Raw genomic sequence first — 24,078 nt, 5'->3', positions numbered from 1 at the left:
ATCCAAAGTAATACAGTTGAGTGTAGTCTATCAAACGAATCAGACCAATTATTTTACTAAATGTAACTTTGACTATATTTAACTGCTTGAAAATAAACTTCTACCACTACCAGAGAAATACTTAAAATACTTATTTATTTTCTATTATGTCTCTATTTTCTCTCTCTCTGCATTGTTGGGAAGGACCCGTAAGTAAGCATTTCACTATTATTTGACACTTGTTGTTTACGAAGCATGTGACTAATACAATATCATTTGAATAATCTGTAATCGACTCTACAGTATGTACTGACATTTAGGGGCGTGGCCATATTGCACGTCACTAGGTAGGGACAGAAAAAGGGCAGGGTGTTTGTTGCGTTAGATAGATCAGTATGGTTATTTTTTTGTTTATTACTTTTTAGTTGTTGTTGGAAAAAAAATCAATTAAGCATAATATAAGGGAGTTATAGTCCAATATAGTAGGTGGCAGCAATGGAACATTTATTGGATGCCAACCGCCGTTCAAACTCATCGAAGAAGTTAACATCTAGATGTTGTTCAAATTCATACAAGTACTACTGTCAATAATGCCATATGTTGCAGACTTTAAAATTGCTCACTACAGTATAAGATAGTTAGCCAGTCTATCAAGTAGTTAACTAACAAGCAAGGAAATCAGTCTAGCTAGCTAACGTTAACTAGCTACAGTAGCTTGTTAACATGGTTTGCGAACTGTTGCATGTTTTTCTTGATTATTTGGCTTCATACAACGTTGTTGAAAAGTAACTTTATAATATTTAGAAGCCAACTTAGCTAGTTACCTTTTCAATTTAAACAATGTCAAGCGTACATGAAAGTTTGTATTTCAACCCAATGATGACCAATGGGGTGGTCCATGCTAATGTGTTTGGCATCAAAGATGGGGTGACTCCGTACATCTCCGTTCTGGCCTACTGTACGAGATGACCACGTCAAAAACAATTGCTCTTCAGGAAAGAAGGCGCTTGAACAAACTCATCCTGCCTCTACATCAGGTTGTAATATCTTATATTTCACCTTTACAGCTTCTACTTTCCACTGTAAATTGCTTGCTTTTCTTTATCAAAGGTTTAGTCTATGTATTAGGGTCGAGACTTGACTCATGGCCAATTCCTGAATACTGGAAGAATTTTGTCCTCAAACAGAATATGCTGTGAAACTCCAGTATGGATGAGTCCTCGATTCAACTGCAGTTACCTAGGCCTGTAATGTAAGAGGTCAGTGCTGCATGTCACCCTCTCCACTCCTTTCAGTGCTATTGATTCTGAGGCGTTGTAAGACCAGTGTTGTTGGCAAGTACACATCATTTGATCCAAAGGTCAGATCAAACGAACACTGTGTCTAGTTAGAGAGCACTGCTATATGAATTTCATTTGAATTTATGGGACAGATTGTAGGATTGCTCGCTGAATGCTTGTCTCTCATCATGACTGTGTCCTCTATGTTTTTAGGTCTGTTCATGAGACACATGCTCCTGGCCTACATCAAGCTGCCCTTCAAACAGGTGTACAAACTGTACAACACCCTGCAGCACTACTACCACAGTCATTACGCCCAGCCTGGTGATGACCAGGTGGGGCTGCCTGCCCTGACTGCAGATGACTCTGACATGGCCCTCACCAGCACAGAGGATACTGTAGGGGAGAGGATGGAGGAGGAGCTGGACACAGCACCACTGCATGAGTTATTAAAAGTAGAGGTGGTAGTAAAGGGGAGTACTGTGTCATCAGCTTATCCTTTGCAGTTTGCATATTTCTCATTTACCCTATTTGAGACCTTGAAGTCTCCCCTACGCTGCCCTCAACCTGGCACCACTGCACTGTCACTTTGGTCACTAGTGAGTAGTGATGGGCATAGATATGGAAAGTCTGTATCAATATCAGTTGCAATTTATGTATGCTGTAACAGATGAAAGGACCTGACAGCTCTGCGCTAACTGAAGAATCTGTGAAAATGGACGTCCACTTCTGTCTACTGGTAAGAATTTCATATGCCTGCAGATGAGACTGGAGCACTCCAGGTTTACTTACCGTTTTATGCAATAGCCTCTCAGTTTCCTGACTCTATGGCGGTTCAGTAGATCCAGGTGATTACTAACCCTCACATTACCACCAACCTCCTTACCAGTGCACCAAATCTGGAACCAACAAGACCCTGAACAGCTTCTACCCCCATGCCATAAGACTGCTAAATAGCTAATAAAATGTCTACCCGGATTACCGGCATTGACCCTTTTTTGCACTGACTCTGCACCCACACACACTGGACTCTACTCACACATGCTTATACTGACATCCCAACACACAAATACACACACACACGCTACATACGCCAACATGCATACTGATACCTGGGGCGGCAGGGTAGCCTAGTGGTTAGCAGCCGAAAGGTTGCAAGTTCAAATCCCGAGCTGATAAGGTACAAATCTGTCGTTCTGCCCCTGAACAGGCAGTTAACCCACTGTTCCTAGGCCGTCATTGAAAATAAGAATTTGTTCTTAACTGACGTGCCTAGTTAAATAAAGTTACAATTATTATTGTTTTTTAAACTCACACACACTTTCACACTCACCACATACGCTGCTACTACTTCCTATTGTCTATCCTAGCCTAGTCATTTTATCCCTACCTATTTCTACATAGCTACCGCAATTATTTTGTACCCCTGCCATGTTATTTTTACTCATTGTTATTTGTTGTTCACTGTGTAATAATTCCTCTTAACACTATTTTTCTGTAAATATATAAATATATATTTTTTAAACTCTGTATTGTTGGAAAAGGACCCGTAAATAAGTATTTCACTGTTAAGTCTACACCTGTTGTTTATGAAGCATGTGACAAATAAAATAGTTTTCAGAGGGGCTTTCCTTTCATTTGATTTTCTCTCCTCAGTATTTGGCATATCTGGGCATTCATTCTCTGGTCCAGCAGGGGGCGATCCAGGGCAAGACAGCCCATGAGCTCATTAATGCTCTGAAGGACACAGACATCCTGCAAAGTGCTGGAAGCACAGCCTGTCAGAGCTCATAGACATCAGCCTGGCTCAGACTTCATCCATATGGATGATGTATGGCAAGAGGTGGGTCTCCTTCACTCATTCTGACATTCCCTGACATAAAGAGTCCACACTAAAAATAAAAGATTCAAACTGCAATGAATTTAATATAAAATAACAAAACCTGGTTGTCACTCACATATTTGGCAGCAATGTGAACCACAATTCCCTCTGCCACCTGGCTGAGCTGCATGCTGAACAGATACTGTAGTTAGTACACCTCTTCCCACCTCTTATTTGTCTTCTGTCCCATCTCCCTCAGGGATGTTTCACAAGCATTAATGTGATCCAGGAGATGTGCACTGGTACTGACTGTGAGTGAAACTTGTTTTAGCTCCTGTTCCTCTCTCCCTCCAGGGCCTGTATGGGGCTGTGTCTGAGGTCCTGAAGCATCTGAAGGAGCAGTTTCCCCCTCACACCCAACATGCCAAGGTGAGGCAATCTGAACTCCTACTCATCTCTATCCATCAACTTTAGACTTGATCCCCCCCGAGCATGCACCTCGTCTATTTCCATACGCACTGTTCACGAGACAAACTGTTCGCACCCCTCTTGTTGATGAAGAGAAGTTTGCCGGTTTAAAGCTTATTTCCTGAAATTCTGTCATGGGGTGTAAAGAAAATTGTGCACATTTTCTTGCAATTCTATGCATTTTGCCATGTCTACTGTGTATTCATGTGATATTTGAGTCACAAACAAATTACAGCAATATCTATGGGGTAAAAATTTAAAAAAGAAAAAGAATAACATTAGCTGACATGGGCTAGTCAGAAATGTCCAGATCAACAAGTTATAAATAGCTCTTTAAGGTATAGAATGACTGACATGACAAGCGGAAAACACTACCCAATTTCGAAATTGCACCTTGTACATTCTACTATTACAACTTTCAAGAGTAAGTTTAAAACCATGCTGAGTCCCCCCCCCCGGTCCCACAGTTTGGGAACCACTGTTCTAGTTAACTGTATGTACAGGTACTGCCAAAATAAGGGAAACACTTGAGTAAATTAGGGTTCTGGCGGCTCTATTATGTTACTCACAGCCATTCTGAGTGATCACCTTTTAACCTATGGTGAATCATTTCTATACTGATTGGAGTGGTCTCTTCCAGGATGACAATGCCCCCATCCACAGGGCACGAGTGGTCAATGAATGGTTTGATGAGCATGAAAACTATGTAAACCATATGCATGGCTGTCTGTCATCACAACCTAATTGAACACTTATAGGAGATTCTGGAGCGGCACCCGAGTTCTCCACGACCATCAACAAACACCAAATGATGGAATTTCTTGTCAAAGAATGGTGTCACATCCTTCAATAGAGTTCCAGACTCTTGTAGAATCTATGCCAAGGTGCATTGAAGCTGCTGGCTTGTCGTGGTGGCCCAACACCCTGTTAAGACACTTTATGTTGGTGTTTCCTTTATTTTGGCAGTTTACCTGTGTATGTGTTGTGTTAACAGGAAAGCTCAAGTGCCGAAGGCGCTGAACCGGACCACTAAAGCGTACAGTATCCTGCAGAGGCTGCAGCTGTACTGTGAGAAGACCAAGTACTCAGAGATGAGTATCAGGTGGGCCAGGACACTAAATAAAAACACCAGACCTCATCTGTCGATGGAGTCCTAGAATGTTGTTTGAATATGTGTTTATCAATTTGTCAAAGCTACAGTATTTGTTTGGCTAAGGGTTGTGTGGCTGTGTTTTTATATTTGTGTGTGTGCCTTGTGCAGGGTGATGCTGGCCATTGCAGAGTTGCATTGAGAGTCGTCAGGTGTTGCCACAGCCCTTGCTCTCTTGCTGCAGGCCCTGGCCAGACAACACCATCTACATGCCCTGGTCTCTGACTATCCTGCACCTGGCCTTCACTCAGGTCAACACACGCGTTATGTAAGCCTGGTATGCTTGGTGTATACACACATATTCTCAGCTATACAAATCTTTAATCTCTTGACCTTAGACGGAACTGTATACTGTATGCAAAGCACACTCCCACATGTAGGCAAAACAAGAAAATTCATACTGGGTTATATTTAAAAACTCCATCAATAGTTTGTGTTGTTTTCTGTCTCCCTGTCCAGTTGATACTGGGAGTGCTGGAACAGACTCTGTGTGTCCTTTATTATCCCATCCTGGCCCATGAGCAGTCATGGATAAGGGCAGAGCTCTGCTGCTGCCAGCCCGCTGTCAGGTGGCCACTGCTGGGTCCCAGCCCAGTGGTCAGAGGCATGCAGGTACCACACATCCCCAACAGCAAAGCTTCATATCACTTTCTCAAAGAATTGTACATGTTTGTTGGTGGTTAGGAGGACTTTATCATTTGAGTACACATAGGAGTCTTTCCGCATTGTATTTTCTTTTGAGTCACATAAGCAGTATCAGCAATGAGAATTACACTACAATTTTGGATATTTACACAACCCAAACGTCTGATTCACTGTTGTCTCCCTCCAGGTCTGGGCCTGGCTATGCAGACTCTGGTTGAGGCTGTAGCCTACTTCTCCATGCTGGACTGTAAGGGGCGTCTGTGGGACATCCACTACCTGCAGGCCCGACTGCACCACACCCTGGGCCAAACCCCCCAATGCAACAAATGTGACAAGCTGTTCCACCTGCTGGAGCTGCAGGCGCCGGGGGCAGCCGTCGCCATGCGACTCTGAACAGTCATCACCACCCTAACACAGACCGGTACATATACTGGTGTACTCTGTCTTTGTCATGAACTTCACATTTCATGCTATCTTTTGTTTCAAATTGCTGCATTAGTAGAGAAACAACTGGTTTAGGCACTCCCAATTTTACATTGCAAACGTGTATCATTTTTATACAATATAAAGATCAAACTTCAAGTCTCTATAATCTTATCTCCCAAGTTTGTTGTCCTTTTTTCTTGTGAAACTGCGAACCTGAAAATCACTATAATTTGTTCCACCTGAAAATGTTTCTGACTACACTACCACTAGATGGCGATCACAGCTATTGGAGAAAAAGTGCAGCCTGGCTGGGCCTCCCCACAACCTTTGTATTTTAATTTGCATACATAACACCCACATAATATTTGAATTTCAGCATAGGGTACATACCAGTAGTCAACCATGAGTTTTACCTTATTCAGGAAAGAATCCTTTTGAGGTTGTCATTGCCTCTGAAGGATGTCAATAGAATAGATATCATCAACATATTTTTAAAAGTCTCAGTGGTGGGATCTCATCAGAGGTCAAGACAGAGATGTCTAGCATAGAGCATCTAATCATCTATGCTTAGAGAATGAGGAAGGCTTAACCGAGCTGTCAGGGAGAGCCAGTTTTACCCACCACGATATGATGAATGACTGTAATATCAGAGCCGGGCAGAAGATGAATACGTTTTAGAGAGCAAGGTGATTTTTCTTCAGTTGGAGCATGCCAATGAACAATGTCATTTAAACTATTTAAATGAAGTGAAAATATTCCCTCATTTTAATGGGATAGTTCTGAGATGAACTGAAATTAGATCTCCGTGTGTGTGCCATAACGTAACACATTCTGTGGGAAACTGAGCTAAGCAATGACACTGCATATTGTTTTGGTTAGTCTGGTGTAGATTTATGCAACCTCTAAGAGTGGTCATTTTTTAATGTGCCAGTCATGAGCGCCACTACGTTCACATTATCTCTTCATAATGACACTGATCTAAGAAAAGGTCTTGTGAAACAATTTGGATCTTTTGAATATCCTTAATTGCCCTTTGGTTTGTATACAGAAGAAGCTTAGTCTAATAGCATTTAAAACATTACCTAACGTTGGTTTGCAAACACAGAAGTCTTATTACTGAAAGGAAGCAGTGACATGCTGAAACAGCCCTGAGCCTTCAAATATTTCATTCTGGCTCTTTAATCATTTCAGAGGTACAAACTAGAACCAACTTAGGTAAAAGACAATTGACTAACGTTTGAGTGGGTTCGTTTTTGAGAAATTCCTCATGTCCCTCTCGCAAGGAAAAATGCATTGTCATCATTACTTGAACTTTTTTGGTTGATTTCAACAGTTTACATTATACAGGAAGAATGTTTTTCTGTTCAATTGCACAATCACTCTTACCATTAACATGCAGGTTTAGTCCAGGTGTTGAAAGTTCGACAATTTAAGTTGTGTGTTTCTGAATGTTTGCACAAGAAGCACTGTAAGGCCCCAGGCGTGTTTAGCTGCCTCACTCTATAAACACACAGATGGTGGGCCTCGTGGAACAGAAACGGGACAGAGCCTGTGTAAATACACACAGTAAATATACACACGCTGCATAATTCACTCTGCTCTTGTGTGTGTGCGTGTTTATATCTCTGGAGATGGAGGGAGCTGCAGCCGTGGGATGGCTGGTCTTTTCATCAGACAACTCTAGATGGGCTATGTGATCATTGACGCTAGATGTTCTCTGCACCAGTGGCCTCCCCTGTATGTGAGCACTGAGCCTCAACGTTGACACTAGACTCTGTTCAGGCCTGTGCTGTCATAAGGATCACAGTAGTCGGGGCATGGGATATGTTCCATTAGCACAGTTAAGATGAGCTGTGTCAAAGGATTGAAAAACACTTGCTTTACTATTTATGTATATAATGTACAGCTTCATTAGCCATCCTTCCCCATCTGCCCACAGGCTGAATGCTGTCTGAATGAATATGAATCATTTCACTCTCACAAGGAAGAAGAGAGTAGAGTACACAGTGTCTCAGGCCACATTCCTTTAACCTGTCTCCTCCCCTTCATCTACAATGATTTTGAAGTGAATTTAACAAGTGACATCAATAAAGGATCATAGCTTTCACTTGGATTCACCTGGTCAGTCTATGTCGTGGAAAGAGCAGGTGTTCCTAATGTTTTGTAAATTTAGTGTATATCATTCTCATGGAGATTTTCACATCTATGTTGTTAAATGTTTGACTCTTTATTCAACTGCCAAGTCACCAACTCTGCCACCTATAGTCCTACTGGTGAGGTCTATTAGCATGCTTGTCTTTTCAGTCATTGAGAACCTCATAAAAGAGAAGAGCGGTTTGATAGAGAGGAAGTATTTAGGGTGAATCCTATGTGTGATTTATTGTCTATTTAGCTTCTTATACTTCACTGGTCTATGGAAGCACAGGCAGTTCAATGGCTTCAGTGATTAATCCAATTGGAGGTTTTTGTAAAAGCCACAGCTGGTGCCAAATGCCACATCTTGCCAAGATTTGTCAGAAGGAAACTGCTGGGTATTTTGTTCTTCAAACTGTTAAAGGAAGTTGAGCCAAATGTTTTTGTATGAAATGGTACTTCAGTCAGTTGGTTAGACATAATGTAGCTGTTGTTAACATATTGTGTACTGTAAAACATTCTGCTACAACCTTGCTTCAATAATTTGATTTCATACTACAGTAACATTCGTTCAGCAGTTAGGTTACAGTTATCAAAGCAGAGAAGGATGTCCCTCAGAATATGGGGAACAGGCAGAGTAATGTGAAATATGTATTTGTTTAAAATGTTTAATAACAAGCATGGCAACAAGCATGGTATGAGAACAATGCAAGTTTAAAAAAATATATCTGCACATGTCTTTTTTTAAATACACTAAATTCACTTACTCGATATTAAACATTAAAAATGTGTCTTTCTTAACAATCCTCATCACAAAAAAATATAAAAATACCATTTGAATAGGTCAATGGCAGCCATATTTGAGCCCTTATTAACAGCAGGCCCCCATGGGCAATGGGCAGAGTTGAGATGAAATCAGTAAAACAGAAATCACTGTTTTAGAGTTACAGATCAGAATTCTCATGAAAATAAAAATGTAGCTACCTGTGACCAACATCTTCATAAGGCAGATGGTAGACCTGTAGCCTGGTTGACAGATCTGTTTGTGCTTTAGCCAACCCATAAAGCACCAACAGATCTGACAACCTGACCTGTTAAGACCTGAGGTGGAAGTCGAGGAGTTTTCAGTGACCAACTGTGGTATTTTACATGGTTAAAACATACAGACCATTTTTCCTTGATGGAGAGACAAAACAGTAATTTCTCTATATTTGATTTGTTCAATGGACAGAGACAAACTACTTTGACAACCTTTCATATTGGTGTTCACATTATCCCCTAAAACATGACCTTTCTTAAATCTCAGATAAATGGCTATTTTTCTGTCAAACAGAATGATTGCTCATCATCACAGAGTAAATTGACTAATATGTTGGCTAATATTTCATAAGCAAACTATTTCAGAATGTACATCAGGTGATCCATGGTGTCCATTTCAGTTCTGGCCTATTGGTATTTACAACCAGCAGGAAACCACAGTTACAGTCCAGCGTTCTGCTACCCCACTGCATTGCATAAATAAACTTCTTTCTTTAGGATAATTGACAATGATCTCTTGATACAGCAAGGATTTTAAAAATGCCACTCTCAGAGTTGCAATCGCACTTCTTTTTCAAAACACAAAAATAAATAATGCTGAAATAAAAGCAAATAAAAGTTGCCGATTATTTGGTGTGAAGAGAGGAGGTATTGATGTGGAGTAAAGTCATTTTCCATGTCTTGAAAGGAATTTAGGCTGAAGAAAAAGTGTCTGTGCCTCCTTGAGGAGCCATTGTTTCATTGCAGATACATGGCCTCTCTATGGCCCTGTCTCTTAATGGCCCTGTTTCTTTATGGAGACTCAGTAGCCCGCTGGATAACCCCCTTTTCTGGGGTCGGACTCAGCACAGAGCCGCTCCCCCTGTCGCACCACCGCCTGAACTACTGATCCAGGAGTCATCAGCAGCTCTGTTACATGGTTCTTCTGTACCAGACCATCTAATACGCTCTATTACACACACACGCACAGATTACATTTCAGTTACCCAAAAGCTTTTTCAAATGAATTTGTATTTTTTCATCAAACAGTATTCTATGCAATATTGTTCAAAATTACCCACCTTTTCAAAGCCATGCTCCACTACTGTCATATTTGGGTTAAGTTGATTGTGAATTCGAGGTTGTGTCACAGCTTTTTTGAGGTCGTAGTCAAAGAACAAGGAATTCAGAATCACCTATGTAAATGAGAAAAGGAAGCTACTTATACTCTGATTCATCACAATATCACAATGTAAGGATAGATGGCTGTCATGTGTAGGCTTTATCTGTTTTAGATTATCAATTTATTTGTATGGCTCAAGACTTACTAGGGCAGTCGCTGTGGTGATCTTTGTTCCACCAGACGCTCCCACCACCATTTTAACTCTATTGTCTTTGTCCAAGATAACAGTTGGGCACATAGAAGATAGAGGCCTTTTACCTAAAACAGAGAGACAGCTAAATATTCAGACAAAGTTATTCTCAGAAAACAAACCAGCCAAGGCTCAAATTGGGGCCATGTGTAAATTGAGAACTTAATGTAGCTTACCGGCAATAAGGATATAGATTTTAGTTCCTATAGTATCTCACCAGGCTGGATGAAGTTGTTAGGAGATGGAGGGATTCCAAAGCCATTGGTGATGTGTGGAGAGCTGAAGTCATCCATCTCATCATTGAAAATGATGCCAGTTGATCGGGACATGACTTTGGAGCCAAAACTGAAGATGGGAAATGATAGGAGTTACATATCCTATGAATGTTATTTAACGGTTAAATGAAAACAGAGAATCCTCAGTAAGACCATCGGCAAGCAAAGGGTGTTTAGAGTGTATGCTATATTAATGATCTGTCTCTGGATATCTATAATCTACCCTGTAGCATTATGTATTCATTAGTCCTATTGTCTCAGGAGGTCTTGCCTTGTAGGACTCTTACTATAGATTGATTGTGCTGGTGGCAGCCACAGCACTTCCGTCCTCTGCTATGACGGACAGGTGCGCTGTTCCGTGATTGTCAGGGACAAAATAATCTGGCTCATAGTAGCTGTCGGGATGAGTGGTGTCATCTGTGATCTTACTCCTGATCCCATCAGCAAAGTAGTCTGAGGTCATGTTGTGGATGAGCTGGAGAGAATATTAAATCATCAGTAAAAAAAAAAAAAAGGAATTCCGTTGGTGAACAGCCTATTCTTTAAACAACTACAAACCATCTTTATTTCAAAGTCAAATATATATTTGTGAGTGAAACTGTGTACTTGAAAAATGGGAATCAGGGTTCTCACATCAGTGATATTGAGATAGCGTGGGTCCCCTAGTCTGCTCCTCTTGGCATAAGCAAATCGGAATGCTTCCACGATGCGGTGATATGTCAAAGTCTTTTTCTCGGCCGTAGAGACACTCGTGCCAGTAAAATTATACCCTGAAGAAAAAAAACACAAAAAATATTGATGTAATATTTCGGCCTAAAGAATAACTAGTTGTTCATTTATCAGAGATACAGTAGATTTAATGTACAGTACCAGCCAAAAGTTTGGACACACCTACTCATTCCAAGGTTTTTCTTTATTTTTACTATTTTCTACATTGTAGAATAATAGTGAAGACATCAAAACTATGAAATCATTCATATGGCATAATGTAGTAGCCAAAAAAGTGTTAAGCAAATCAAAGTATATTTTATATTTGAAATCCTTCAAAGTAGCCACCCTTTGCCTTGATGACAGCTTTGCACACTCTTGGCATTCTCTCAACCAGCTTCACGAGGTAGTCACCTGGAATGCATTTCAATTAACAGGTGTGCCTTGTTAAAAGTTCATTTGTGGAATTTCATCCTTCTTAACGCATTTGAACCAACAGTTGTGAGTGAGTGTTGTGACAAGGTAGTGTTGGTATACAGAAGATAGCTGTATTTGGTAAAAGACCAAGTCCATTTTATGTCAAGAACAGCTCAAATAAGCAAAGGGAAATGATAGTCCATCATTACTTTAAGACATGAAGGTCAGTCAATCCGGAAAATGTCAAGAACTTAGTTTTTGCTCTTCTCACTAACAGCAAATTATTGCATCTTTTTATTATATTTAGCTACCTGTTTTTTTTGTCATGAATAAGTCATAATTTATTCCCCATTTGGACAAGTCTACAAGGCTACTGTTGCCTTCTTGCAATGCAATACTTCAACCACTGCAAACTGTGCCTTCGTATGGTCTAAAGTTTGCGGGAGGATAAGCACATTCTCAGTCAATTTCAGTTTTTCATAACATCCACTTTTGAGTGAAAGCTGGCGCACGCATGTTTTGGGACATATTTTGTGCATATGCAACGTTTATAAATGAGGCCCCTGGTGAATTAACTGTGGCTGAATTAGTGTAGAGGGTTGGTGGTGGTTACGGAGGGGGCGGAAACAGTGTCCAAGAGGAGTACAGGGGAAGGAAACTTGAAATCCTCTGGTCTGCATGGCTGAGTTCAGACTCAGAGTTAGCTAGGCTGCTGCTCACCGTCCACTATGTTGAGTATGAGCGCCAGGACTGGGCCGCTGGAGGGGGCGTCTGGGACGTGCATGGTGTACTCTCCCACGGTCAGCTTCAGTGGGTTCTCATTCAACACAGGCCGGTACTCCAGCAGGTCCTCCAGGGTTATAATCCCTCCTGAGAAGAGGAAATAACTGCTGAAGAAGCACATCGACACACTGCCCATAAGATCTGTCTCGCTTGATCATCCTCATAGTGTACAACAAGAATGATGAGATGTAATAGGATTTTATAATGCACAAATGTAAAGACCTGCTGCCTGGATGTCATCCACAATTGTCTGCGCCATTGTCCCATTGTAAAAAACATTCGGTCCCTCCTCTGCTATCCTCTCATAGGTGTCTGCTAATTTGGGAAATTTAACGATGTCATTTTCCTTCAGGATGTTTTTCTGGGAGTCACAGAACACTTCACTGGAGTACAAAATCAAGAACAGAGAACTTATTAGCAGGAGTTATTCAAGCAAACCCATAGAAAAGAAGGACCAGAATTCCCATGGCTTTGTCATCATAGGTTTTACAGTGGCCAATCAAATAAATCATCAGTGGTCATAATAAATCACAGAGGAAGCCATGAATGACATCAAAATAATCACATTTTATTGGTTGAAATATGGGGTACTCTGTGATAAAATCAACTAATCCTATTACAGCACTTCATAGAGCATTACATTCCCGCTGATATAAAAAGGTACATTTGTAGAAGTGGTTGTAGTAGTAATATAGAATTTACAGATAAAATCAACAACATTTCAGTGTTTGTCCTGTCCTCACCACATATTGGCATCTCCTTGAATAGCGTCCTTGTTCTTGGAGATTGCTTTGGCCAGGGCTTTGCCTATAGGGAAACCGATGCGTGCCAAAGCAATGCTTGGCTCAAACAGATCCTTCCATGGCAGCCTGCCATGTCTCCTGTGTGCCATTTCGTAACCACGGATCTCCCCAGGAATGGCAATAGACAATCCACCTGTTATGCAGAGACGACTTTATCACCATTTGCACAAAGTTGAAACCCTGCTCACAAAGGATTTGAAATACATATCAGTATATTTCCTCATTTTGACAGGTGAACCAGTTGCCCCCTTGTTGTACCCATGCATATGATGCAGACAGTTAGACCCAATGTTCCTTAGAATGATGGAAAACCAGGGAAGAGGATACCAGAAGGTTCATACTATTCTCGCAGTGTCATCTTCTCTCTATCCCCATCTCACTGTGATACACTCCAGCTACCGTATAACTGTTCAGCTGTTATCTTGAACCACAGAACCTGCCTAACCTATCCTGTACCTGACGTACATTCCAGAACAGTAGAACTGGTACCTTTCCGAGAAAGCTGGGTGTTATTGCCAAACATGTCTTCTGTCGCGTTCATGGGTGCTGTCTCCCTCGCGTCAATGGTTTCAACCTTCCCTGTCGAGCAGTGACAGAAAATGCAGACATGGATGTGTTTATTAGCATTTTGTCATTTGTGGAGGCTTGAGGACACACTGACTCACCTGTGGAAGCGTTATAGATCGTGAAGAAGAGCCCCCCTCCAATGCCCATGCTGTGAGCGTTCAGGAGGCCAACACACAGAAGGGCGGCGATAGATGCATCCACCGCTGAGCCATTCCTCTTTAGAATGTCCCTAGGTACACACACACACACACACACACACACACACACACACACACGTAATTCTCCTTGTAGAGCTTAATCATGTCCTGTCATTTGATTGCCTCCATGAATCATTGTATCAAAGGGAATTAGTTGTCTAGTGTAACGTTACTTACCTTCCCACCTCAGAGCACGTTCCAGCATCTGCAGCCACGGCAGCTTTGGAGTAGAAATGGTCTGAGGGGGAGATGGGGCTCTTGTTTCCCATCCCCATGAACACCCCCACGAACACTCCCACTGCAGCCACCAGCAAAACTACCAGCCCAGCCACCAGGGATTTTCTGACCATTTTCCTGCCCAGGGGAACCAACACACCAACACATCTTACAGTTAGACGGGAACCTTACAGGTATATTTATTCTTGATTGATTGAATTTATTAGATCATTAAAAGTAGTAAGCTGCGGGTGGGTGATCTAGCAGTTTAGCCGCTAGATGCACATGTCTCCGGTGCACATGTACTGCTGCAGCATGGGTTCCAATCCAGCTAACTGCTATTTCAGCACTCTATATTTCACCATAATCTCTCTATCAAATAAACAAACAAAGACTTAAAAAGAAAAATAGATACAAAACAATATATATACAGTACCATTCAAAAGTTTGAACACACCTACTCATTCAAGGGTTTTTCTTTATTTTTTACTATTTTCTACATTGTAGAAGAATAGTGAAGACATCAAAACTATGAAATAACACATATGGAATCATGTAGTAACCAAAAAAGTGTTAAACAAATCAAAATATAAATAGATTTTTCAAAGTAGCCACCCTTTACCTTGATGACAGCTTTGCACACTCTTGGCATTCTCTCAACCAGCTTCATGAGGAAGTCACCTAGAATGCATTACAATTAACAGGTGTGCCTAAAAGTTAATTTGTGGAATTTCTTTCCTTCTTCTTGTGTTTCAGCTAATTAGTTGTGTTGTGACAAGGTATAAGGAGACTATGTGATTCAGGCCATCATGGTCGAATTTCTGCAAAGAAACCACTAAAGGACACCAATAAGAAGAAGAGACTTGCTTGGGCCAAGAAACATGAGCAATAGACAGTAGACCAATGGAAATCTGTCCTTTGGTCTGATGAGTGCAAATTTGAGATTTTGGGTTCCAACCGGTGTGTCTTTGTGAGACACAGAGTAGGTGAACGGATGTTCTCCACATGTGTGGTTCCCATGGTGAAGCACGGAGGAGGAGGTGTGATGGTGTGGGGGTGCTTTGCTGGTAACACTGTCAGTGATTTATTTAGAAATCAAGGAACACTTACCAGCATGGCTACCACAGCTTTCTGCAGCAATACGCCATTCCATCTGGTTTGTGCTTAGTTGGAGTATCATTTGTTTTTCAACAGGACAATGACCCACAACACACCTCCAGGCTGTGTAAGGGCTATTTGACCAAGAAGGAGAGTGATGGTGCTACATCAGATTACCTGGCCTCCACAATCACACGACCTCAACCCAATTGAGATGGTTTGGGATGAGTTGGACTGCAGAGTGAAGGATAAGCAGCCAACAAGTGCTCAACATATGTGGGATCTCCTTCAAGACTGTTGGAAAAGCATTCCAGGTGAAGCTGGTTGAGAGAATGCCAATAGTTTGCAAAGATGTCATCAAGACAAAGGTTGGCTACTTTGAAGAATCTCAAATACAAAATATATTTTGATTTGTTTAACAGTTTTTTTGGTTACTGCATGAGTCCATTTGTGTTTTTTCATAGTTTTGATCTCTTCACATGAGTAGGTGTGTCAAAACGTATGACGGGCACTGTGTATATAAAAACAATTAAGTCTTTGTATGCACCGGAGGCAGCGGCCTAGACCGCTAGACCACCCTATGCCACATATATACAGTGGGGAGAACAAGTATTTGATAACCTGCTAAATCGGCAGTGTTTCCTACTTACAACACATGTAGAGGTCTGTAATTTTTATCTTAGGTACACTTCAACTGTGAGAGACGGAATCTAAAACAAAAATCCACAAAAATCACATTGTGATTTTTAAGTAATTATTTTGCATTTTATTGCATGACATAAGTATTTGATACATCAGAAAAGCAGAACTTAGTATTTGGTACAGAAACCTTTGTTTGCAATTACAGAGATCATACGTTTCCTGTAGTTCTTGACCGGGTTTAAACACACTGCAGCAGGGATTTTGGCCCAATCCTCCATACAGACCTTCTCCAGATCCTTCAGGTTTTGGGGCTGTCGCTGGGCAATACGGACTTTCAGCTCCCTCCAAAGATTTTCTATTGGGTTTAGGTCTGGAGACTGGCTAGGCCACTCCAGGACCTTGAGATGCTTCTTGCGGAACCACTCCTTAGTTGCCCTGGCTGTGTGTTTCGGGTCGTTGTCATGCTGGAAGACCCAGTCACGACCCATCTTCAATGCTCTTACTGAGGGAAGGAGGTTGTTGGCCAAGATCTCGCGATACATGGCCCCATCCATCCTCCCCTCAATATGGTGCAGTCGTCCTGTCCCCTTTGCAGAAAAGCATCCCCAAAGAATGATGTTTCCACCTCCATGCTTCACAGTTGGGATGGTGTTCTTGGGGTTGTACTCATTCTTCTTCTTCCTCCAAACACGGCGAGTGGAGTTTAGACCAAAAAGCTCTATTTTTGTCTCATCAAACCACATGACCTTCTCCCATTCCTCCTCTGAATCATCCAGATGGTCATTGGCAAACTTCAGATGGGCCTGGACATAAGCTGACTTGAGTAGGGGACCTTGCATGCCCTGCAGGATTTTAATCCATGACGGCGTAGTGTGTTACTAATGGTTTTCTTTGAGACTGTGGTCGCAGCTCTCTTCAGGTCATTGAACAGGTCCTGCCGTGTAGTTCTGGGCTGGTCCCTCACCTTCCTCATGATCATTGATGCCCCACGAGGTGAGATCTTGCATGGAGCCCCAGACTGAGGGTGATTGACCGACCTCTACAGACCTCTACATGCTTTGTAAGTAGGAAAACCTGCAAAATCGGCAGTGTATCAAATACTTGTTCTCCCCACTGTATATAGATGTACACTACCGTTCAGAGGTTTGGGGTCAATTTAAAATGTCCTTGTTTTTGAAAGAAAATATATTTTTTTGTCCATTAAAATAACATCAAATTGATCAGAAATACAGTGTAGACATTGTTACTGTTGTAAATTACTATTGTAGCTGGAAACGGCAGATTTTTTATGTAGTATCTACATAGGCCTACAGAGGCCCATTATTAGCAACCATCACTCCTGTGTTCCAATGGCAAGTTGTGTTAGCTAATCCAAGTTTATCATTTTAAAAGGCTAATTGATCATTAGAAAACCCTTTTTCAATTATGTTAGCAGAGCTGAAAACGTTTTTTTCTGATTAAAGAAGCAATAAAACTGGCCTTCATTAGACTAGTTGAGTATCTGGAGCATCAGCATTTGTGGGTCGAGTATGGATCAAAATGACCAGAAACAAAGAACTTTCTTCTGAATCTCATCAGTCTATTCTTGTTCTGAGAAATGAAGGCTATTCCATGCGAGAAATTGCAAAGAAACTGAAGATCTCATACAAAGCTGTGTACTACTCCCTTCACAGAAAAGCACAAACTGGCCCTAACCAGAATAGAAAGAGGAGTGGGAGGCCCCAGTGCACAACTGAGCAAGAGGAGAAGTACATTAGAGGGTCTAGTTTGAGAAACAGATTCCTCACAAGTCCTCAACTGGCAGCTTCATTAAATAGTACCCGCAAAACACCAGTCTCAACGTCAACAGTGAAGAGGCGCCTCTGGGATGCTGGCCTTCTAGGCAGAGTTCCTCTGTTAGGTGTCTGTGTTCTTTTGCCCATCTTAATCTTTTCTTTTTATTGGCCAGTCTGAGATAAGGCTTTTTCTTTGCAACTCTGCCTAGAAGGCCAGCATCCCAGAGGCGCCTCTTCACTGGGGGTGGGGTTATGATATGGGCAGGCATAATGCACGGCACCATGTTGCGAGAATCTGTACATAATTCCTGGAACCTGAAAATGTCCCAGTATTTCCATGGCAGCATGTTCCAGTTCCAGTTCCACCTCACACAGCCATTGAAGAGTTACACTTCTCCTAATGCACATTTTTCTGTATGATCCTTCTGTCTGTTTAGACATATTCTGTCATGCACCTCACAGGCCTGTCAAAAGTACAGTTGCACCAAGGGGTAACAGAAGTATCCACAGTAGCAGCCAGCTTGTGATGTGGTCTGTTTTGATTATTCTGCCTGTGTCCTTAGTGCCATTGAGATGCCTGAGTAGTCACAAAGCACAGAGATATAAACTGGCAGCAGAAGTGAAAGAAGTATCTCAACACCCCCACACCACCACCACCTCTAAATTCAACCTCAGTAGCTATTCCAGAATGCAGTCAGTCCTACTGGTGTGTCTGCCTGATGAACCACTGTCAAAGGAACCCGTAGAGCACCCCAGCTATTGTGTCTAATCTCATCACTGTCATCCCAATGCAGAGGTCCCCCATGGAGCACGCTGTCTATTTTTTATCACATATATTTGAGTCAAATATAAACTGTTGAACAAGAGTAGGCTTCATCCTACCTTTCGTGTGGATTTCAGAGGCTGTCCCTTGAGTCTAGTGCGTCACTCACTGTTTTTTGGTACTGAAGAGGTGATTTTTATTTGACAAGCTCCATTAAAGTCAACCATTATAAAACAACTTAGATTTACCGAGTGTACAAAACATTAGGAACACCTGGTCTTTCCATGACAGACTGACCAGGTGAATCCAGATGAAAGCTATTATCCCTTATTGATGTCACTTGTTAAATCCACTTCAATCAGTGTGGATGAAGGGGAGGAGACAGGATAAAGAAGGATTTTTAAGCTTTGAGACAATTGAGACATGGATTGTGTATGTGTACCAGTCCGAGGGTGAATGGGCAAGACAAAAGATTTATTAGGTGCCTTTGATCGGGGAATGGTAGTAAGCTGCCAGGCGCACAGGTTTAAGTGTGTTAAGAAAAATCGAATCTAATTATATTTGTCACATGGGCCGAATACAACAGTTGTAGACCTTACTGAGAAATGCTTACTTACAAGCCCTTAACCAACATTGCAGTTTTAATTGAAATAAGAGTTAAGAAAATATTTACTAAATAAACTAAAGTAAAAAATAAAGTAACAATAAAATAACAATAATGAGTCTATATACAGGGTTCAGAAGAGACAAAAAGACACATCAACAAGTTATTTACTCAGCAACATTTAGTCCTGTGTCCAGCAGCACAACTGATTTATCAAAAAAAACTCCAAAGAATATGATTATCTACTTACTTTCGACCTCAACCACATCTTCTGTTCACGGTAATTGACCGGTAATCAACATAATCAGCATGTGTAATCATTTTTATAACCACATTAAATTGCAAGAACCAGATTTGGCACACAGCAACAGCACATTGCCTCAATCAAATGACATGTTCAGTGTTCAATAATGTTGATTTGGCCAGACATACCATACTTGTCCAGACAAACACTGGAGGATGACATAAAAGGTAGTTGCATAGGACTTGCTGGGAATGGGTGTAGCCATCCTATACTAGACAGAACAGAGGGTTAAACCCCAGATAATGATTTAACAAGCAGTTAACAAATAGGTTTTTGAGACAAAAATATTTTTCACATTGAATTTTAAATGTGTAAAGGTACTTTTAATAATTTATTGAATGTATAATAGAATTTCTGAAGGAGTCCACAATGATTAGAATTTAATCACACAGTGGCCCATTAAACAATGAATTGCACCTTATTTCATCATTGCCAACCATGTCATAACACTTGACACAATTCCAATTCCTAAAAATTAATCTCAATATCAAACAATTTGATAGCATAAATCACACAGATTATGGTTGATAAACTTACTTTCATAGTGCGCTCAAAAGAAGACCCGTTTCAAGAACCTAGGCGTATTTAATGCACAGCATATTGATTCCGTTTCTATTTCATTTTTTTTTATTTCACCTTTATTTCACCAGGTAGGCTATTTGAGAACAAGTTTTCATTTAGAACTGCGACCTCTCCAAGAATAAAGCAAAGCAGTTCGACACATACAACAACACAGAGTTACACATGGATTAAACAAACATACAGTCAATAATACAGTAGAAAAAGTATATATACAGTGTGTGCAAATGAGGTAAGATAAGGGAGGTAAGGCAATAAATAGGCCATGGTGGCAAGTAATTACAATATACCAATTAAACACTGGAGTGATTGATGTGCAGAAGATGAATGTACAAGTAGAGATACTGGGGTGCAAAGGAGCAAGATAAAAATATATATACAGTATGGGGATGAGGTAGTTGGATGGGCTATTTACAGATGGGCGTGCAGTGATCTGTGAGCTGGTGCAGGTGTATTGATCTGTAAGCTGCTCTGACAGCTGGTGCTTAAAGCTAGTGAGGGAGATATGAGTCTCCATCTTCAGTGATTTTTGCAGTTCGCTCCAGTCATTGGCAGCAGAGAACTGGAAGGAATTGGCTTTGGGAGTGACTAGTGAGAGCGCGTGCTTCTGGAGCGTATGCTGCTATGGTGACCAGTGAGCTGACATAAGGCGGGGCTTTACCTAGCAAAGACTTGTATATGACCTGGAGCCAGTGGGTTTGGCGACGAGTATGAAGCGAGGACCAGCCAACGAGAGCGTACAGGTCGCAATGGTGGGTAGTATATGGGGCTTTGGTGACAAAACGGATGGCACTGTGATAGACTGCATCCACTTTGTTGAGTAGAGTGTTGGAGGCTATTTGTAAATGACATCGCCGAAGTCGAGCATCGGTAGGATGGTCAGTTTTACGAGGGTATGTTTGGCAGCATGAGTAAAGGAGGCTTTGTTGCGAAATAGGAAGCCGATTCTAGATTTAATTTTGGATTGGAGATGCTTAATGTGAGTCTGGAAGGAGAGTTTACAGTCTAACCAGACACCTAGGTATTTGTAGTTGTCCACATATTCTAAGTCAGAACCGTCCAGAGTAGTGATGCTGGACGGGCAGGCAGGTGCAGGCAGCGATCGGTTGAAGAGCATGCATTTAGTTTTACTTGCATTTAAGAGCGGTTGGAGGCCACGGAAGGAGAGTTGTATGGCATTGAAGCTCGTTTGGAGGTTTGTTAGCACCGTTTCCAAAGAAGGGCCAGAAGTATACAGAATGGTGTCGTCTGCGTAGAGGGGGATCAGAGAATCACCAGCAGCGAGAGTGACATCATTGATATATACAGAGAAGATAGTCGGCCTGAGAATTGAACACTGTGGCACCACCATAGAGACTGCCAGAGGTCCAGACAACAGGCCCTCCGATTTGACACACTGAACTATATTTCAGAAAAGTAGTTGGTGAACCAGGCGAGGCAGCCATTAGAGAAACCAAGGCTGTTTAGTCTGCTGATAAGAATGTGGTGATTGACAGAGTCAAAAGCCTTGGCCAGGTTGATGAATACGGCTGCACAGTAATGTCTCTTATTGATGGTGGTTATGATATCGTTTAGGACCTTGAGCGTGGCTGAGGTGTACCCATGACCAGCTCTGAAACCAGAATGCACAGCGGAGAAGGTACGGTGTTAATCTGCTAAATTGTAATTACCTCGCTACTATGGCCTATTTATTGCCTAGCTCTTCACGTTATTTGCACACACTGTATATAGACTTTCTTTTTTTCTATTGTGTTATTGACTGTATGCTTGTTTATTCCATGTGTAACTTTGTGTTGTTGTTTGTGTCGCACTGCTTTGCTTTATCTTGGCCAGGTCGCAGTTGTAAATGAGAACTTGTTCTCAACTAGCCTTCCTGGATAAATAAAGGTGAAATAAAATAAATCAGAAACGGTGGTATTCGAAATGGTCAGTAATCTGTTTGTTAACTTGGCTTTCGAAGGCCTTAGAAAGGCAGGGTAGGATAGATATAGGTCTGTAGCAGTTTGAGTCTAGAGCGTCTCCCCCTTTGAAGTGGGGGATGATCGCGGCAGCTTTCCAATCTTTGGGAATCTCAGAAGATACGAAAGAGAGGTTGAACAGGCTGGTAATAGGGGTTGCAACAATTTCGGCAGATCATTTTAGAAAGAGAGGGTCCAGATTGTCTGGCCCGGCTGATTTGTAGGGGTCCAGATTTTGCAGCTCTTTCAGAACATCAGCTATCTGGATATGCTTGCACCCATTACGGATGCAGGCAATGAGGCAGTGATCGCTGAGATCTTGGTTGAAAACAGCAGAGGTGTATTCGGAGGGCAAGTTGGTCAGGATGATATCTATGAGGGTGCCCGTGTTTACAGATTTGAGGATGTACCTGGTAGGTTAATTGATAATTTGTGTGAGATTGAGGGCATCAAGCTTAGATTGCAGGATGGCCGGGATGTTAAGCATGTCCCAGTTTAGGTCACCTAGCAGCACAAGCTCTGAAGATAGATGGGGGGCAATCAATTCACATATGGTGTCCAGGGCACAGCTGGGGGCAGAGGGTGGTCTATAGCAAGCGGCAACAGTGAGACTTGTTTCTGGAAAGGTGGACTTTTTAAAGTAGAAGCTCAAATTGTTTGGGCACAGACCTGGATAGTAAGACAGAGCTCTATGAGCTCAGCGGTGGTGACCCGTCATTCAGGGCAGAGCCCCACCTGTCTTGAGCCCCACCTGTTTTGCATGCCATTTTTGCATGAATACATCACATATCAGTTTGCAAACCATGTAAAAAAAAACACAACAACATTGAGTTAATAAAACCGCATACAAATATGGTCTCCTTTTTGTTTTCTTGTGTAAGGCAGCTCTAAAATGCAGGTGTTTCAGCCTAGCTCAGTGCTTTCTGTGGTGGTGGGGCAGCCAGTTGAAAACACGGAGCGTAAGGGTCAGTAATGTACTCTAGGTGCCCAATGATTGGCTCAGTGTTCTGTTACTCATGGGGACTCTATGTCACTACACGATCTCCGGAGAGAGCTTGAATATTCAAAACTGCTTGGGTGCTCACATAGAGTTACATTAGACGTGCCCATCCAAGGAGGCTCAAGGTCATTGGCCACAGATAAAATGATATACTGTAGCTTTGATTAGACTGATTACGTCAACATCATACATACAAACAATCATCATCCTGAATCAAGTCAACAATCTACTGGCAAATCATTTTCAATCCTTGTCATATGAAGAGAAATTATAGATAAAACATATCAGTGCTCATTGGCCATTGGACATAAACATTACACAACAAGTTGGAAATCACAAATTCAACAATGAGTGGTTTGGAAAGAATCAGTGGCTATCTGCAAGCGTTGCAAAGCAATCACTAGCCTGCTATTCAGTAGAGAGGGTGTGTGGTCCAAGTCTGGGTTGAAGGGTCTCTTTTCTAAGCTTAAAAGGATAAACATTCACATGCAACACCATGATCCAGAAAAGGTTGACTACATTGGCCATGCTGTCAATCCAGCATGACTTTTGCCGCGTTCAAAACAACTGGAAATTCGGAACTGGGAAATCTTAGACTTCAGTGAGTTCAAGACAACTGGGAACTCTGAAAAAAACCGAGCTCCGACTGGGAAAACATGTTTTGAACGGTCATCCAACTTGGAATTCCAAGTCGGGAACTCTGACCTCTTTCTAGAGCTACGACCTGAAGATCATTATTCAGCGTGTTTTTTTCCAGTTCCCAGTTGTCTTGAAAGCACTATAAATCCAGAGAATGTCAAACTTCGATGACAAAGTTTTATTACATAATTTGCCTACAAGAAGAACCGCCACGCAAATTCCTGTTTAAGTGAACACAACACAACAAGGTGAGTCCAAAAGTGCATTGTATTGTATGCTGCTGCATAAATGATGCAACATACCAGGGAGATATGTATACTGTAGCTAAGAAAGTAACACTAAGTGTATGCTGTGTAGTAAGTTGTTAGTAGGCCATGTGCCTCACCCTAATAATTTGGTCCCTTTCCCCCTCATAACTTAGCCTACTGTTCTGACTTGGTGGTGGACATGTAGCCTA

General features: G+C 41.6%; 2 protein-coding genes across 5 annotated transcripts; one reads left to right on the top strand and one right to left on the bottom strand.

Moving 5' to 3' along the window:
• The first annotated feature begins 304 nt into the window (after positions 1–304).
• LOC115111190 (anaphase-promoting complex subunit 5-like) lies at positions 305–5,941 on the top strand. 4 transcript variants are annotated; one of them, XR_010461487.1, is made up of 8 exons: positions 305–554; positions 902–1,238; positions 1,473–1,998; positions 2,916–3,102; positions 3,436–3,510; positions 4,544–4,651; positions 4,811–4,967; positions 5,159–5,307. XR_010461487.1 is itself a non-coding variant. In XM_065011522.1 (8 exons), exons 7-8 carry the CDS (start codon positions 5,227–5,229, stop codon positions 5,735–5,737), a joined length of 291 nt encoding a protein of 96 aa, XP_064867594.1. In that variant the 5' UTR covers positions 305–1,238; positions 1,473–1,998; positions 2,916–3,102; positions 3,436–3,510; positions 4,544–4,651; positions 4,811–4,967; positions 5,159–5,226; the 3' UTR covers positions 5,738–5,941. The 4 variants fall into 4 exon arrangements, 2 of the variants coding, with proteins under 2 accessions (XP_064867594.1, XP_064867595.1); XR_010461486.1 differs by having other exon boundaries at positions 305–1,016; positions 1,167–1,238; XM_065011522.1 differs by adding an exon at positions 5,532–5,941 and having other exon boundaries at positions 305–1,238; positions 5,159–5,311.
• Positions 5,942–8,580: 2,639 nt separating this feature from the next.
• LOC115111019 (glutathione hydrolase 1 proenzyme-like) lies at positions 8,581–14,405 on the bottom strand. The gene is made up of 12 exons (XM_029636906.2): positions 14,221–14,405; positions 13,945–14,075; positions 13,769–13,858; positions 13,220–13,412; positions 12,699–12,859; positions 12,414–12,563; positions 11,202–11,338; positions 10,856–11,043; positions 10,511–10,638; positions 10,249–10,361; positions 10,003–10,116; positions 8,581–9,890 (listed from the first exon to the last, which is right to left on the bottom strand). The coding sequence occupies exons 1-12, from the start codon at positions 14,391–14,393 to the stop codon at positions 9,744–9,746; spliced, it is 1,725 nt and encodes a 574-aa protein (XP_029492766.2). The 5' UTR covers positions 14,394–14,405; the 3' UTR covers positions 8,581–9,743.
• Positions 14,406–24,078: the final 9,673 nt, after the last annotated feature.

This window comes from Oncorhynchus nerka, linkage group LG27 (genome assembly GCF_034236695.1).
Source record: "Oncorhynchus nerka isolate Pitt River linkage group LG27, Oner_Uvic_2.0, whole genome shotgun sequence".
Classification (NCBI taxonomy): Eukaryota; Metazoa; Chordata; class Actinopteri; order Salmoniformes; family Salmonidae; genus Oncorhynchus; species Oncorhynchus nerka.
The sequence above is the reverse complement of the archived record's forward strand: the minus strand, read 5'-3'. Positions and strand labels throughout refer to the sequence as shown.

Coding starts and splice junctions, on each gene's coding strand:
- LOC115111190 (XM_065011522.1), top strand. CDS start 5,227: ATGGATAAGGGCAGAGCTCTGCTGCTGCCAGCCCGCTGTCAGGTGGCC. Junction 5,312..5,531: donor CAGTGGTCAGAGGCATGCAG/GTACCACACATC, acceptor GTCTCCCTCCAG/GTCTGGGCCTGGCTATGCAG.
- LOC115111019 (XM_029636906.2), bottom strand. CDS start 14,393: ATGGTCAGAAAATCCCTGGTGGCTGGGCTGGTAGTTTTGCTGGTGGCT. Junction 13,859..13,944: donor GATCTATAACGCTTCCACAG/GTGAGTCAGTGT, acceptor ACTGCTCGACAG/GGAAGGTTGAAACCATTGAC. Junction 13,413..13,768: donor CACCCAGCTTTCTCGGAAAG/GTACCAGTTCTA, acceptor TCTGCATAACAG/GTGGATTGTCTATTGCCATT.